General features: G+C 35.7%; 1 protein-coding gene across 1 annotated transcript in view; it reads right to left on the bottom strand.

Annotated features, from left to right (window-relative positions):
* Nucleotides 1–939: 939 nt before the first annotated feature.
* The window catches only part of RRN3 (RRN3 homolog, RNA polymerase I transcription factor), a 31,122-nt gene continuing 15,429 nt past the window's right edge, over nt 940–16,632 (bottom strand). The window contains exons 10-18 of the mRNA XM_069086329.1: nt 13,673–13,774; nt 12,632–12,770; nt 11,529–11,659; nt 11,265–11,395; nt 10,528–10,712; nt 7,930–8,038; nt 7,059–7,211; nt 4,348–4,435; nt 940–2,495 (exon numbers count right to left, since the gene is read on the bottom strand). Of these exons, the coding sequence (XP_068942430.1) occupies nt 2,334–2,495; nt 4,348–4,435; nt 7,059–7,211; nt 7,930–8,038; nt 10,528–10,712; nt 11,265–11,395; nt 11,529–11,659; nt 12,632–12,770; nt 13,673–13,774 (1,200 nt within the window). The 3' untranslated portion in view covers nt 940–2,333. The remainder of the gene's footprint in view (nt 2,496–4,347; nt 4,436–7,058; nt 7,212–7,929; nt 8,039–10,527; nt 10,713–11,264; nt 11,396–11,528; nt 11,660–12,631; nt 12,771–13,672; nt 13,775–16,632) is intronic.

Here is a 16,632-nt window from a genome sequence, read left to right as displayed (position 1 = left end):
CTTTGAAGGAGTTCACATTTTAATTGGAAGGTCCAGCAGCAGGACAGCTATTAGGTGGTCTGCCACTTACCTGGAGGTATGTAGTTCACAACTCCCAATTTTTTGAAGCCCTTGAGTGGCCATGCCTGCTTCAAAGCCAGAAGTCTGGAGAGACAAAGCCTTTAAATACTGGGGAAAGTCCAGGGGCATCTGGGCATGTGATGGGCTTGATTTGGTAAGAAAGAGCTCCTTTTGCTAAAGTCTGCTTCTTCTAGTGGGATCCACGATGGCAGGGGATGGGCTGAAGTGTTCAAATCTTGCTTACAGGCTGGTGGGCTCTACCTTCTACAATTCGACTCCAATCTCCTTTGCCAGCCTTATTTCACTTTATTTCCCCCTTCAAGCACTTCTCATCAATCTCTACTCATGCGTGTAAGGCAGCAAGATATACAGGAATAGGGAACCTGTGGCCTCGATGCAGCAGGTTCTCCACCCCTGCATAGAATACTGACTGTAGAATCAGAAGATTTGGGTTCAAATTCTGCCTGTCATTTAATATCTTCAAACTTCAGCAAGTCAAACTTGAACTTGGGGGGGGGGGGTGACCTGCAGCCTCAAAGCCATTCTAGGTGCTTGGGTGCAGCCTTTGGACTAAGTCCAAGTTCTACAGAACAAATCCTTTAAGGGATTTGTTATTTGAAGCTTAGATTCAGTTAAATGGCTGCACTTGAGGACTGGAATATAAGGAACACAGCTTGAATCAAAAAAATAAAAATTCTCCTAGCCTAGCAATATTTAGGGGGACAAATATAATTCTAGCCCAGTACCCCCTCTTTGAAGAAAGCAGAGTGGCTATCCAAAATTAAAGATATGTAATTCTACCTTTCATATGCACAATAGATTGCTTCCCTTAGGTTGAATTCCATGTTAATATATTTGAAAAGACATAAAAAACTTCAGTAAAGGACTGTACAATTTTATGAGCAAAGAAAGAATTTGTTTCATTGACAAATTAACAAAAACACATGTATTGCTTTTTATATCCTCAGAAAAAAATTATACATACACTTAAAAAACTAAGATAAAATACACAAGTATTTTAAAGACACTAATTATTACACTACAGAATTCACAATAAGGCTGAATTGCCTTATATCCAAGGGGATTTTAGTTACAGAAGTGCTTAAAAGGTTTTTTGTAAAATCTGTAAGTTGTTCTATCAGCACCAACTCCAAAGACAGTTACACTGAAAACTTGGTATATTTAGATAATTCCTACAAACAAGATTTATAATTCAATTAACAACTTCATTTTTTCCTAACAAATCTTCACAACTAAGAGGTCAAATAAAAGACATGAAAATATTTTTCTCTCAATTTTAGGAACTGAACATCAAAATGTGAACATTATCACTGCTGTATGTTTATCCAAAACTAATTTGTTCTAATGCTACTATAAATTTAGTAGTACTGTTTCAAACATAACATTCCTAAAAAATGTACAAGTGTTAACAAATTTGAAAAGATATCAAAACCACTTTTGTAAATCTTAATTTCATTTAAATGGACAACTAATACAATTTCTGTACAGTGTATCTTTTTTTTTTACTTAATTGTTTGTTTAAACAAAGCAAGAAAATTCTGCCTTCCTAGCTCTACCATTCTCCCCTACCCTCAACCCACAAGTCCATATCCTGCAGTATCCCGACACCTCTCCAGCTTTTATTATCCCAGATTATTTTCAACAACCTCTCTCTTTCCCTATTATTTCCACTACACTGAAATCCAAGCATGCTTATTTATTTACAACAGAAAATAAATACTGAACCAAAGCAAAAATGTTCTAGTTACAAAGACTGACTTGAAACATGGATAGACTTGTGAAAAAATCTGTTATATAGGATGTTTTGTTGAAACCATATAAACAAAGCACTGGTACTATAGGGCTATCACTGGAATATGAAAAATGGCATTGACAAGCAGAAGTCTATGTTAAAATGCTATTAAATAAAAAAAGGGATTATATATGTATTAGAACTTTCATAATAATTACATTATAAAAGATGTAACATAAAAGTTTTATACATTCCATGAAAACTGCAAAATTACAATAATAATAAACTATACTATAAAATATTGCACATGATTTTCAATTTTTTCTAGATTTTATAAAAAAAAAAATCAGTCTGGAAACCATTTAAAATTTAACTTGAAACCAGGATGCCTGAGGTATGTCAATGGTTGAGTTAAATTCAACTTCCATAACCTATGAAACTTGGTATTCAAGTCTGAGTTTGTTTGTTGTTGGGTGCTTTTTTTTAGGGGAAAAGTCTCTTCAGTTATTCATTCTTGTTATCAGAGGGGCTGGTCCAATATATATGTGACCTGCGGAGACCCTACACTGCTTGATGGGCTCCGAAAACTTGACTCAAAAGAATTTGGTGTAATTCCAATCATAGTGTCATTCTGTGCCACTTCACCTTTCAAAAAGTCATCATCTTCATCTTCTATTGTTCCCTGTAAAAAAAAAAAGAGAAAACATCAATAAAATTTTTCTCCTTCCCAAAAGGCATTACAATGAAAAAAAAAAATAAAAACCAAAACCCTTTCTAGGAATTTAATACTAAATAAATCAACATAGAGCAAGGAGATAATAATTTAGAAATTTATCATTAAAAAGCTAATTAAATGACCAAATCAAAGACCTCAAAAGAAAGCCAAAATTCAAATTCCCCACAATACAGTCCTTTTCCAACAAGTAGCTGAATAAAGAGAGCTAATAATATAAAGATATTTTTTTTCATGTGTTCTATCAAGCCCAGAATACTACATAGGTTCCTCAGTGAGATCCATCATTGCTCAAAAGAAATGAATTTAACAATCTTTATAGGAAAAACTGAATGAAAAATGCCTTTTGTCCAGACCATGACATACAACTGGATGACACTGTTATATGTAAGTACATATATCTGAGGCAGACACTGTAGCTGGACGAGTTACTGGAGTCCAGCACCTAACAGGAAGAAGAAAATGAGCTGGATTGTATGCTGCTTTTAATAATCCTAAGAATAAAAAGTCTTCTTTAGAACACAAACACTCTCCAGAAAATGACATATGGTTCTGAATCAAAATTGTAAATGATTCAATATGAAAAGACATATGGTGAGAACAAGTAGGCTGCAGAATATTTCCAAGGATAACTTATGCAGAAGCAGTGGCATAAGGTATGTCATCGAGGAAACATATGATGGGAAAAGGTGGGTCAAATTTGTGGACAGATCAAGGAACAAATGGAAAACCTGACTGCTGTCCTATAACTGGAAAATAAAAAAGTCTAGAATAGAGGAATGGATCCTGTGTAGAGAAACTGTAGAAGAACAGGGTCAGATTTCAATTAGTACCATTGGAAGTGAATACCCCTATCAACAAGATTTTATATTCTTTGAAGTAAATTACCATAATTATTAGGTATGGAAACAAACACACTGACTCAGGTTTCACAATGTGAATGAAGACTCTAAATAAGGCAAAAATTCTAAGAAAGGCAGAAATGGTAACCAAAACTATACCAAAACTATGAAATTGCAGAAGAAGGCTACAAGACAGGATGATAACTTACTTCTGTGAAGATATTCTAGCTGATATGCTCTAAGACTGCCTATTGATTCATCCCTTCAAGAGATTATTTCTAAGTGACCATAAGGTTAATTTGCCAACTGCTGGCACAAATGTCAACATAAGGGCAACTAAACTGTGAAGGGAAGTTATCGGTATTTTTACAAAAACAAAAACTATAAGAACATTTTAAATAGGGGCGGCCAGGTAGCACAGCGAGTGGGAGCACCGGCTCCAGTGTTGAGAAAACCTGGAGATCAAGTCCCGGGCTCAGACACTTAGCACCTACCCAGAAACACCTGGCCGTGTAACCTTGAGCAAGTTACTTAACCCCAATTGCGTAGGGGCGGCCAGGTGGCTCAGCGAGTAAGAGCACCGGCTTCAGTGTTGGGATGACCTGGATCAGATCCGGGCTGAGATGCTCAGCACCACACCCAGGAATAACTGGCCGTGTAACCTTGAGCAAGTTACTTAACCCCTATTGCTTTAAAAAAAAAAAAAAGAACATTTTAAATATTTCTAAGTTGGTATCTTATTTAACCCTTCATTTCCCCATAATCAGTGGATAAAACTGGTACACTTCATCAAAGCCTGATGACAAATTTCCACTGAAAAGAATATAGTGAACTTTATAAAAACAGTAATAAACTTAAAATAAATAAAAATGCCCAATAAAATAATTAATTATTGCATTTGGCCAAGTCTATTAATATTGATAATAAGGTTACAAGTAAATGGTAAATCAAAAAGTTACCTTTTCAACAGGTTTGTTAAACTCCTGAAGTTCTTCAGCACTCAAATCTTCCCATGACTGATAAATGGGATCAATGACTTTTTTAGATCTATTAACAAAAAGTATCGATTAAATCACATTTCAAGACATTTGCATCAAATATCTCTGATAGGGGTCTGTTATCCAAGATGTACAGAGAAAAAGCACAAATATGTAAGACTGAGAACCACTTCCCCAATGGATAAATGGTCAAAGAACATGAATAAACACTTCTCAAAAGAGAAAACTACAAACCATAAGAATGAATGCTCCAAATCACTAATAATAAGAGAAATGAAAACAGAAACAACTTTGAGATTTCACCTCATTCTCGGCAAAATGACAAAGATGGGAACCAGTCAATGGCTGGAGGGGCTATGGAAAGACAAAAATATTTAATTCACTACTGGTAAACACTGGTGAATTGATCCAACCATGCTGGAAAAGTGATTTGGAATTATGCTAAGAAATTTACTAAAATATCCATGACCTCTGATCAGGAGTTTCTACTTTTAGAAAAGAGGCTAAGAACAGAAAGAAAAGTTTCATATATTCTAAAATATTCACAGTAGTATTTTTGCAAAGAACAGGAAAAAAAGGAGATGCTTATCAATTGGGGAATGGCTAAACAGATAGTAGTACATGAATGTGATCAGAGAGAAACATGTAAAGACTTGTATGAAAAGATGCAGAGTGAAATAAGCAGAGACAAGAAAACATACATAACTGTAAATGGGAACAACCCCCACAAGACAACCAAGAATGAATACTGCAAAACTACAAAGAACATGTATGGCCCAAAAGGAGAAATAGAAGGAGACATTCTGGCCACCCTTCTTTTTTAGAGGTGGGAAGGCCACACGTGTCAAATAATGGCATATATTTTTAGACTTTTTAAAAATGTATTTGATGGGTTTTTGCTGGCTTTTTTCCCCTTGTTATATAAAATGGGCTTTCTGGGGAAAGGGAAGGATGCTAGAAGAAATTTAGGTGATATAAAAACAAAAGATAAGAATAAAAATTGATAATTAGGTTTTAAACTTTCAAGATCACATTTAACACTTTTGCCAATAGTACACCTAGTTAAAGAACAATGTCATCTTTTCATTCAAAAATGCTTCTCATTTTCAAGTTAAATTGTTTTAATACTTTGGACCTGGATACAAGAGGTACAAAAACAGCTGAATGTTAAGTCAAAGAATTCTAAGTTATCCTTTTTTATGCTGCCTTTGCTGGTTTAGATATGTCAGAGTGGGGAAATATGTGTATGTATATATTGTATATAAGTCTCTTATTTGATATAAGTGAAATTAATAGGAATTCATTCATCTAAGATTTGAGGTCTGGGAGGCCAGAACTCAAGAGAGTTTTCCTAGATTAGATAGTAGTAAGGAACCAGTAGGTAACATGTACTGTTAAAAAGGAACTTATGGCTGACTTGCTGGTTTATTAGAATCAGAATATCTGAACTGTGTTTGTCCTATATAGTAACAAACAAGCAAAAGAGGCATCTAAGAGAATAAATGGTATTTAAAGAAAAACAACTAACTCCCTGGGGATTCTTTTAATATCTGGGAAAACTACCAGTCTCATATTAGGTTCTTATTTGGCCAGTTATCAAGTGCTTCATAGGAAGGTATTTTAAAAAACATCATTTTAAAAGTAAAATGTGAATTTTCCTAGAGTACTACAAATAGGAAAAGGAAAAATCAACTAACTCAGGAAACTTTAATCTGAACAGGTTATAATTTCCTAAGAGCTTCCAGATGCATTATGTCATTTATCTCGAAAGCAATCTCCCTAATTTAATGAGGAAAGTAAAGTTAAGGGAGGTCAATGTGGCTCAATAAGTGAAATGATTCAGAGTTGTGAGAGCAGTTACTACTAAATAAATAAAAAGGACACTCCCTACACAAGGCTGGTCCTTTTCTAGCACAGGGAAGTTCAGAGCAAACTGCCAATAGGTCATATAAAATTCAGTGACTCTCTAGATGGGGAAGTCTTCCAACGGTGGCAGCAGGAACCCACGTATCCCAGTCCCTCGGAGTGAGCATGGAAGAGAAGAAACAAACCCCAGGGCACATAATCCCTAAAGGCCAAAGGTCAGAACTGATTAACAATCAGACCAAGTTGGAAGTAGGGAAATAAGTCCTAAAAGTATTGTGAAAGAAGAATACAATGATTCTGTAAAGCCCAAAAAGCCAGTTCGATACCTTTGAGGTATTTCCAGGTTTCTTTAAAAACTAATAACCTAGAAGAAACACTAAGAAATTAAAATTAAACTGATATTTATATTTATTAAAAGTGCCAACTATGTGCAAAAGTTCTGGGTATGGGGGGACACAGGACAAAAATAAAAGAATAAAAAAAGAACAAGCATTTGCTTCGGCATCAGAAAGCTTGTTGGCATTTAAATTTGAGCTTTGACATTAACCAGTTATGGTCCTACTGAAAAGTGACAGCCTCTTTAAGCTGCGGTTTCCTAACTGGTAAAAGAACACTTTCTACCTCAAGAGTTATTAAGAAAGCACTTTATAAATGATATAAATTCATAATGCACACCCAACATGTGTGGATACACCTTCTCCATTCAGGGCTTACAGGAGGAGGGCATTAAATATTTTTAAAAACACAAACTTTGTCCCAGTGATCATTTATTCCACTTAAATTTCAACTTTACCACAAGCGCTTACCTCTTGAGAACACAAGGATCAAAGGGGAAGAATGTGTCGAGCGGATTGGTGCAGGTCTGAACTGAGCCCCCTCCCGCAGTGTTTCTAAGAACTGGCAGCATCTGCCGGTTGTTCCTCTCAATAATAGTGTAACAGAACACCAACTGGTATTTCCTTCAGAAAATCAGAGACACATTTGTTAGCATAGTAGAATTACTCTCTCTGACCTTAAGAGCTCGAAGGGTCGTAGAAAACTGAGTTTTACTTACCACATAATGCTACAATATACTAAAATACAATAAAACAAAAAACACGTCACTTGTGACTAAGCACAGACTTAAAAGCTCCTTTGCGCTTGTTGAAGTTCTCAGGTTCCTGTATAAGGGCCCCCCCCCCTTTTCTGTGCTTTTTGTCCCTTAACGCCTCTTGGAGATTCTAGCTCCCTTCGACACTTAACTCAGCCAACATCTTCTACAAGAGGCCTTTTTTTTTTTGCTTTTTGGTGGGGGGAAGGCAAGGCAACTGGGGTCAAGTGACTTGCCCAAGGCCACACAACTAGTACGTGTTGAGTGTCTGAGGCCGAATTTGAACTCAGGTCCTCCTGACTCCAAGGCTGGAGTCAGACTTCATTGCATCACCTAGAGGTGGCCCCAAGAGACCTTTCTTAATTCGCAGTTATTAGAGCCCTTTTCCCAAATGATTGCATTTATTTGTGTACACACTGTATCCTCAATAAAAAGTAGATTCCTTGAGTGCATGGACGGTTCCATTTCTGTCTTTGTAATCCCTATGCCTGCAACATGGCAGACAATATGTGATTGCTGAACTGATCTAAAATGAAAATTACAATGACACATCCTCCAATTTAAAAAATCATGCCCAAACAACTTACCTTGTAATGGCCGCAAATAAGTTAACTACAGAAGGGAGACAAATCTTCAAAGGGTTTAGCTGAGACATAACTATGCGCTCAAAATTTAAACTCTGTAGATAAGCCAAACCTTTGTTTGAAAAAAAAAAAAGAGCTCAGTTAACAGTTTAAGAACATATACAAAATTCAAAGCTAGAAATAAATGATCATTTTATTTCCAATGACTTGTGTCAGGTGTTGGCACCAGAAAATGCAATTTTTAAGAGCTGGATTTAGAGTGGGAAAATCTGGGTTTGGTTCCTGAGTCATTCAAACTCCCTGAGCCTCACTCACCTCATCTGTAAAACAAGGTTTGAACTAGATGACTTCTAAGGTTCCTTCCAGTTCCAGATATACTAAATAAACATACAGAAGATATCTGTTTAACTGCCTTTAAAAATCTAGAAATTCCTCAAATTAATATGATACATAGCATAGAAAAAAGTCAAGTTTCTTGACAATTCTCAAAATAATTTTTCACACATAAAATGGATAGATATTGAGGATCTTAACTGTTTTTTATTCATTTTTATAGACATGGCTTATCCATAAATGTTTAATTTTCTTACTTATAAGGATCTGAGAGTCACTTAACCCCAACTGCCCTCCAATAAAGCAAAAAAAAAAAAGACTGCAAAATTATAAAGGAAGCTTTTTTAAAGGTTAAATTTTTTTAAAGCTTCCATTTATATTTTAGAAAGACCACAAAATAATCTGCTGTTGTTTATTCAATGTTTTTTAGCCATGCCCTACTCTTTATGTCCTCTGTCTGAGGTTTTCTTGGCAGATACTGGAATGGTTTGCTTCTCCAAATTGTTTTACAGATGAGGAAACTGAGGAAAACAGGGTTAAGTGACTTGCCCACTAAGCTAGGCTTGGCATTCTATCTACTTCACTACCTAGCCGCCCACAAAATAATAAAGGCTCCTTTTTTTGCTTGCTCTATTATTAGTTATGTTACCGAGAATACAATTTCATTATCAAATGAGATACTGTTATGTGGAAAGTACCCTGGAAATTATAAAGTACTATACAAATGTAAGGTGCTATTTTTTTTTCTGATGGGACTTCTGATTTCACTGGTACAGACAGATAACTGCCAATGAGAAAACTGCAACATATTGTCTTAATTGCCTGGGGACATTAAATGACTTGCACAGTCACATAGCCAAGTATGTGTCAGAGTTGAGTCTTTCTGACTCTCATTCACTACGCCACAATAACTCAAGGTAATACTGATATGTCATTTTATAAACCACAATTCTGTGTCACAGAATTTAAACAGTACAAAATGAGACCAATGATGCTGAAAATACCTGAGTGAAAAAAATGAATCATTGTTTAAGTGATTTATAGTATCACTAGTTACTGGGAATACCTTCCTTAACTCCAAAGACAGGGATGTGGGGGTGAGGGTGGGAAGGGGTGTGCTTCATAGGTATAAAATTATGAGTATATTGTCAGGTTTTTTCAATGTGGGGTCAGTTTTGCTGATGTTTTTCTTTTTTTTTTTTGGAGGGCAATTGGGGTTAAGTGACTTGCCCAAGGTCACAAGGCTAGTTTTTGTGTTAAGTGTCTGAGGCCAGATTTGAACTCAAGTCCTCCTGACTCCAGGGCTGGTGCTCTATTCACTGCGCCACCCAGCCACTCCTTTTGCTGATGTTTTTGCTTCCTTATTCTATTCTTTTTTTTTTTTTTTAAACAAGAGAGTGATCTTTGGGAAGGGAGACATATAGGGAAATATCTGTGACATAAAAATAAAAAAAGTGTGACCCTGGACAAATAATTTAACCTATTTGCCTCAGTTTCCTTAACTAAAAAATGGGGGAAATAATAGCGCCTACCTCTCTGGGTTGTCGTGAGGATCAAATGAGATGTTTGTAAACATTTAGCACAGTGCCAGTCACGTGGTCGGTATTATATAAATGCTACCTATTATCATCGGCATTTTTATTATTATCAAACTTTTTTAAAATAACAATTAGCATGGTCAAAGGTCCTGGAATCCCTTCTAAATTAGCTAAGCTACCACACTTCTTTTAAAAGAACTCCCTTTAGACATCTGTGCAGACCTAGTATAACAAGTATTCTGATGTAATGAAAGGTAAATAAGGGAATGCCTGAGGACAAAAAAATTGTACCTTTATTCGCATAATAATTTCAGCTACTTAGGAAAAGAAGCACAAATGCTCTTAATGTCGGTAAGCATCCCTAAAGCCTTGCCCTCCACATACATAAAATTCCTTTTTTCTTCTAATTACAGAAAAACATCCTTCAAAATTAGTGGAATCACAGACACATGGATAAACATAATGAGATTATATTTATTAAATCATACTAGAAATTGTCTTCAATTATAATAGTTAATAAGCTTCCTATAGATTAAACTAGAAATAATTACAGAAGTCAGTAAAACAAAAACCATGTTGTAAATACTGTATTTATTAAGTTTTCAATTGTATCTGAAGACAAAATCTGGCTAGACATAACAGCAAGTTTCAAATGACAATAGTAACACAAAAGACAGTAAATGCAAGCCAATCAATGTAATAAATTCCTTGTATGTCCTAATATACTTACCTTTCCTTAAGTTTCCATCTAAAAGCTGCTTATGTCGGAAAACAAAAATGTAAAACACAGCCTGACATGCTGAATAAAATGGTCCATGAAGAGCAACGTCACAGAAAGCTTTTGTTCCTGCATCTTGGTTATCAAGGTAGATATGCAGCCAGTTAACCAAAAGGTCTAAGCACGCTTTTACAGTGCTAGAGAAAAGAAAAATTTCAATAAGAAAATTTTATTTACTTTACAAAATGACTAACTGAAAAATAAGACTGATATCAGATACTTCATAATCACATGTTAACACTAAATATAGAAAAAAAGTTGGAAGATTTTTAGTCCTACCATATGGATACAGAAGAGCCAGAAAAGGAAGAGGCAATGTCTATTGCTGCTACCCCAGGAAATGCGCTGACTATTCCTTCCCTGAGAGTAAGCTGACCGTACCTCAGTTTCTCCCCAAGACTGGGTCTGGAGGCCTCCTCCTAGAATCTACTATCTCCCCTACCTCACTTGGTTCAAAATTCTGAATCCCAAGTCAACTGGCTTCTGACTCAACTTGAATTAGGTCAAAAAGGGGTCCTTTCTCCAAGGTTACCCGCCTTTTCTCTGTTCTTATCCATCTTGACTCTTCACAGCTTCTGACATGGCCCTTCTTTGGACATTTTCTCTTGCAGACAACTCCCAAATCTCCAGATCAGTGATCTTGGTCTTTAAAAAGCACAATATTAAAATATATGCATAAATTTACTTACATGATGGGAACAAACTTAGCTCTTGCCAAGAGACTGCCAATATAATTTCCAGCAGCTTGCCTGAGGATGGCAGGATTATTTGGATTCTGCAATTTTTTCCAAAGATGTTCCAAAAATGCTTCTGCAAATCCCTATCAAGAAAGTAGGTTTTTCTAAGTTACTTTCACCAAGAGGGAGGTTTAAAAATTATCCCCTAATTTTTAGTAAATTCATCTGTTAGAGGGAAAGAAAAAAGTAATGTTTTAAAATGGTATTTCTACTTACCAATTTAAAGCTACAGAGGTAAAACATAAAAAACTGTACATGACAGGAGGCATGGGTTGGCAACACCAGCTTGTCAAAGATCCCTAATAAATCTCGATACAAATCCTTTGTTTTGTTGATATCAATCTCACCTACAAAGTAAACATAACTTTTCAGCTTCAAGAGATAATTAAAAGGAAAAATTGAGAATAAAAATTTTGAAAACGGCAAAGTACATAATTTTCTTTTTTTTTAAAGCAAAGTACATAATTTTCAATATTAAGAGCCACATCCTCGTCAATTAGACTACAAACAATAAGACAGATTACCTGTGACTCATAACGGTCATGTCCAATAATGCCAATTTATTTTCACCTACCAGTATTTATCCTGTCCAAAAAAATAATATTCAGGGGCGGTCAGGTGGCACAGTGAGTAAGAGCGCTGACCCCAGAGTCGGGAGACCAGGGATCAAATTGGGGCTCAGATACTTAGCACCCACCCAGAAACACCTGGCCTTGTAACCTTGAGCAAGTTACTTAACCCCAATTGCTTAGGGGCGGCCAGGTGGCACAGTGAGTAAGAGCACCGGCTCCAGTGTCGGGATGACCTGGGATCAAATCTGGGCTCCGATACGTAACCCCAATTGCTTTAAAATAATAATAATATTCAGAAAAAGAACTATATATCAATATCATTAATGAATACTGAAACAAAATATTTTTTAAACTCTAGCAAAATATATATAACAAATTACTATGATCTATACGAAGTAAAACATTAGGAAAAAATTACCATAATTAATCACATTAGAAACAACCAAAATTATGTGATTACATAAAGAAATGCAGAAAAGAGGCCTTTGACACAGAATTAATGAACAGCACTGTTTCTGTTTCATCCATGTGAGGGTTTACTCTCATATACAATTTTAGTTTAGTGACGACAGATCTACATAATATTTACAGGTTAGGATTTTCCATATGTTCATCACAGCTAAATTAAGTCAAAGCTATTATACTATCATGAAAAAATATTAGGCAGCTTCAAAATAATTCAAATCTCTGGATAAAAATTACCAACCTCTATGCATACACAATATTGGGCTATCTTTTTCTTATTACCGTTTTTATAGCAGACATCTTTTATGTAGGAAAAGAGTAAGGACAAAAGAATATCTAAACGTTCAGCTACTGGATGTGCCATTTGATCACTATTTCCAGAAATATCTTTTGTTTCATCTTTAGTCTCTTCATCTTCATCCTGTTAAATGGAAAGCAATTAAATTTTCCACAAAAATCAAGAAAAAATACCTATGCTAAATTAAGTAATGTATAAGATAGAAATAATCACCTAATACCTCATGATGGTAGAGATATGACACTGAATTCTCAAAAGTTATGCAAGTAAAATGTGAGCTCCAACAGTTCAAGTTGAAAAAGCTGAACAAAGGCCCAGCAAAAGCCATTATTTGAGGGTCAGGCTAATTGGGTACTAAGAAACCAGACTCTACAACAGAAAGTTGACTATCAAGTTAAAAATATTTTAGACACAGTAACTGATGGAAACTAAGATACAGAAGAGGTTGTAGTCTGCATGGCTAAAAGTATTCAAACCAAAGAAATTATATATGTTCTAAATAATTTGAAACAATAGGAAAAGCAATTTAAGTGTTTTACAATTGGTCCATGATAAACTGTTATGGTTCCAGAACAAAATCCTCTCCCAGACTAGAGCAGCAATAGTTAAATGTAAACATCCAACTTTGCACTCAAATTTAAAGAAAGTCAGTTGATCCATTAACAGGTAATAAATAATAGCAAACCAGAGCTATATTTGCATGTAATGAGGAATTGCTTATAAAACAGACTATGCTGTTTTAACTCACATTAACTAGTTTTTTTTCTTTTTGGAGGGGGGAAAGCAGGGCAGTTGGGGTTCAGTGACTTGCCCAAAGTCACAAGGCTAGTATGTGTTAAGTGTCTGAGGCTGGATTTGAACTCGGGTCCTCCTGACTCCAGGGCCAGTGCTCTATTTACTACACCACCCACACAGCCACCCTGTTAACCAGTTTTTTTCCACCAACACCATGACAGAGAATCTATACAAAATACTTTCATCTGACAGTTTATATTTTAAGTTTCATTTTAGTAATATAGACTGACCATATTAAATAATCTTTCTACTGTATCTGTCCCATTATCAGTTTGAACAGCTGTTTCTTCTGCATCCTCTGCATTTTCAACATCTTGTCTTGATGCACTCACCTATGTCACAAATGAAGGAAAAATAAAATACATAAAACTTTCTAAAATACTGCTGCATTTCAACACAAGAGCTATTTCTAAGATATATTTAAGTAGTTAGGCTAGTATACTTTATAGCATTCACATTACACACACTTATACCCCAAAACTATATAGTGAACTGGGTCACTGGAAACTTATAATATCAATAACCATCTCTGTTATCACCTGAATACCATGCCCTATCACAAACATTTCTACATGAACAGTTACCCAATTAGGACAGAGCTAATGAAGCTAGATTCTAATTCAAATAGGACTGTGAGATAATGAAAAGCCAAATGCTAAAATTAAAATTATATTTGAATTTTAAAACTTAATATTAGAAACGGACCCCTAGTATTGTCATACTTAAATATAAAACTAGTTACATCCTTCTTACACATATCATTTCAATAAATAAATATCCTAACATCTGTGCAAGCTCTATTTCCCCAAATACATTCAAAAATTACCTTTTAAAATGCAGAAAAAAAATAAATCGAGTGAATCCTGAACATTAACAAAAAAAAGAAATCAGGAAACAGAATATAACAGATGATCAGCTCAGGAGTAGCTTCCCAACACTTGCTTGTCTTCTCCAGCAGAATGACCCCTCTTATCACCCTGTCTTTCACATATCTTCAAGCTCACTTTTTCTGCTGGGTGCTTCCCTATCACCTATCCTCAAAAAGCCCACCCTTGATCTATCTATTTCCAATAGCTACTTAACTACTGTCCCCTACCTTTTCTCCCTTTGTGGCTAAATTCCTTGAGAAGGTCATCTATAGCAGAGGCCTCTACTCACTTTTCTTTCATTATTCTTAACTGCAGATATTCTGGTTTCTGCCCTCCTTGTTCAACCACAATCTTAATCGCCTGTTCTCAATCCTCATTCTTCTTGACCTTTCTGGAGCCCTGATATTCTTTTCTCTAGGTATTTGAGACACTACTCCCTCCTGGTTTTCCTACCTATTTAACTGGTCTTTCTCAGTCTCCTTTGCTGGATCTTCACCCAAGTCTGCTAACCATGGGTATGTATTCCCTGCCCACAGGGCTTTGTCCTGGGTCCTCTTCTCATCTCCCTCTATATGATTTCACTTGGTGATCTCATCAGCTCCCGCGGATTCAATTGTCATCTCTATGCATATGATTCTCAGATCTACTTGTCCAGTTGTAATCTCCCTCTCTCAGAGTCCAATTTCCTATCTCTAATTGCCAAATAAATATCTTGAACTGGATATGCCACTGAAATCTTAAATGCAACATGTCCACAACTGACCTTATTATCTTTTCCCCCAAACCCTCTCCTCTTCTGAATTTTTCCTATTACTATTAAGGGTTACCACATCATCCCAATCACCTGGATTTGAAACTAACGTCATCCTCAACTACTCATTCTCTTACCTACCTCCCACATCCAATCTACTGCCAAGGTCTATCAATTCTACTTTTTTTTTTTATAAGCTTCATGTGTACTCTCTTACTATATTTACAAATATGGTTCCTATGTTTTTATAGTTCGCTTCTTAAATCCTGGAAATTCAGAGTGATAATGGTTGTTTTATTAGGTTGACATGAAGTACACGTTTACTTATTCAGGCGTCTTTATGCCCATTGTCTCATCTGACATTGACACCAATCTGGTACAAGCCCTCAAGCCTTCTGCTTGACCTGCCCACCACAAACTTCTCACTCCAGCTCATTGTCCACTCAACTGTGAAAGTAATCTTCCTGTGTCACTCCCTCCTCGGCCCCCCATAAACTCTACTTGCTTCCTCTTACCTCCAGGATGAAATACAAAATCCTCTGGCAGTTGAAGTCATTCTTATAACATTCTCACTCCCATTCCACCAGTCTTCTTATACCTTATACCTCACCAACAACTCTTTAATTCAATGACATTTGCCTCCTTACTATTGCTAACACATGACATCATCTCCCAAACATGGGCATTTGCACTGGCTGTTCCTTATGACTAGAATTCTCTCCCTCCCCATCACTGCTTCCTGGCTTTCATAGATTCCCTCCTTAAAATCCCATCTTCCTCAAGAAAAATTGTTTTTTTCTCTTTGTTACAAGGAAAGTTTGAAGTGAGATGAGGGGTAAAGGAAAAATGAGGTATATTCAGAAATGTCTGCCATGAAAGGTAACAGAATTTAAACCCTCCCAAGGTCTCTGCTCATATGCTATAGAAAGAAAAAGCCAGAGTTCTGACATTTTAAAGATATCTTAAATACCACAAAACAATGTCAACAGTGTGTTAACAATGAAGACTCGAAGTGGGAATTAGTTTTGCTAGACTATACATATTTGTTACAAGGCTTCTGTTTTCCTTTTCCCCATGGGGAAGACAGGAAAGGGAGGAAAGGAAATGTTCAATTGAAAAAAAAAATTAAAGGCATTAAAAAATTAAAGTTCAATAAATAAAACTTAATTTGTTCTGTATGACTGCACAGATTTATAATGGGTGTTCTTTTTCTTGTCTTTTCAATGGGCAAGGGAGGGAAATGGTGGAAGAAAATTTGGAACCAAAAATAAAACAAAAAAAAGTAACATCAAAGTACAATTCTGCATACACCTTACAATGTGCTAAACATTTAATAATGAATGGTAATATTAATGGCGTAATGTACAGGAAGTTGTTTCACTTCATAATTTGAATTTCAGCTTTCAATTTTAAACATCTCATTTCTAATGACTAAATCAAACCCTTTGGTTCAGCTCAATTAGCAGTAATTGAGTTCCCACAGACTAAGTAGTGGTAGTAGAGGTACTGCAGCAGTAGTAATGTCTAGCATTTATACAGGTCTTTAAGGTTTGTAAAGCATTTTATAAAC

The sequence above is a fragment of the Petaurus breviceps genome, unplaced genomic scaffold (genome assembly GCF_028583685.1).
Source record: "Petaurus breviceps papuanus isolate PSGF00001 unplaced genomic scaffold, PetGlider_PUasm1.0 118, whole genome shotgun sequence".
Classification (NCBI taxonomy): domain Eukaryota; kingdom Metazoa; phylum Chordata; class Mammalia; order Diprotodontia; family Petauridae; genus Petaurus; species Petaurus breviceps.
Note: the sequence above shows the minus strand (reverse complement) of the source record. Positions and strands in the feature narration are given on the sequence as shown.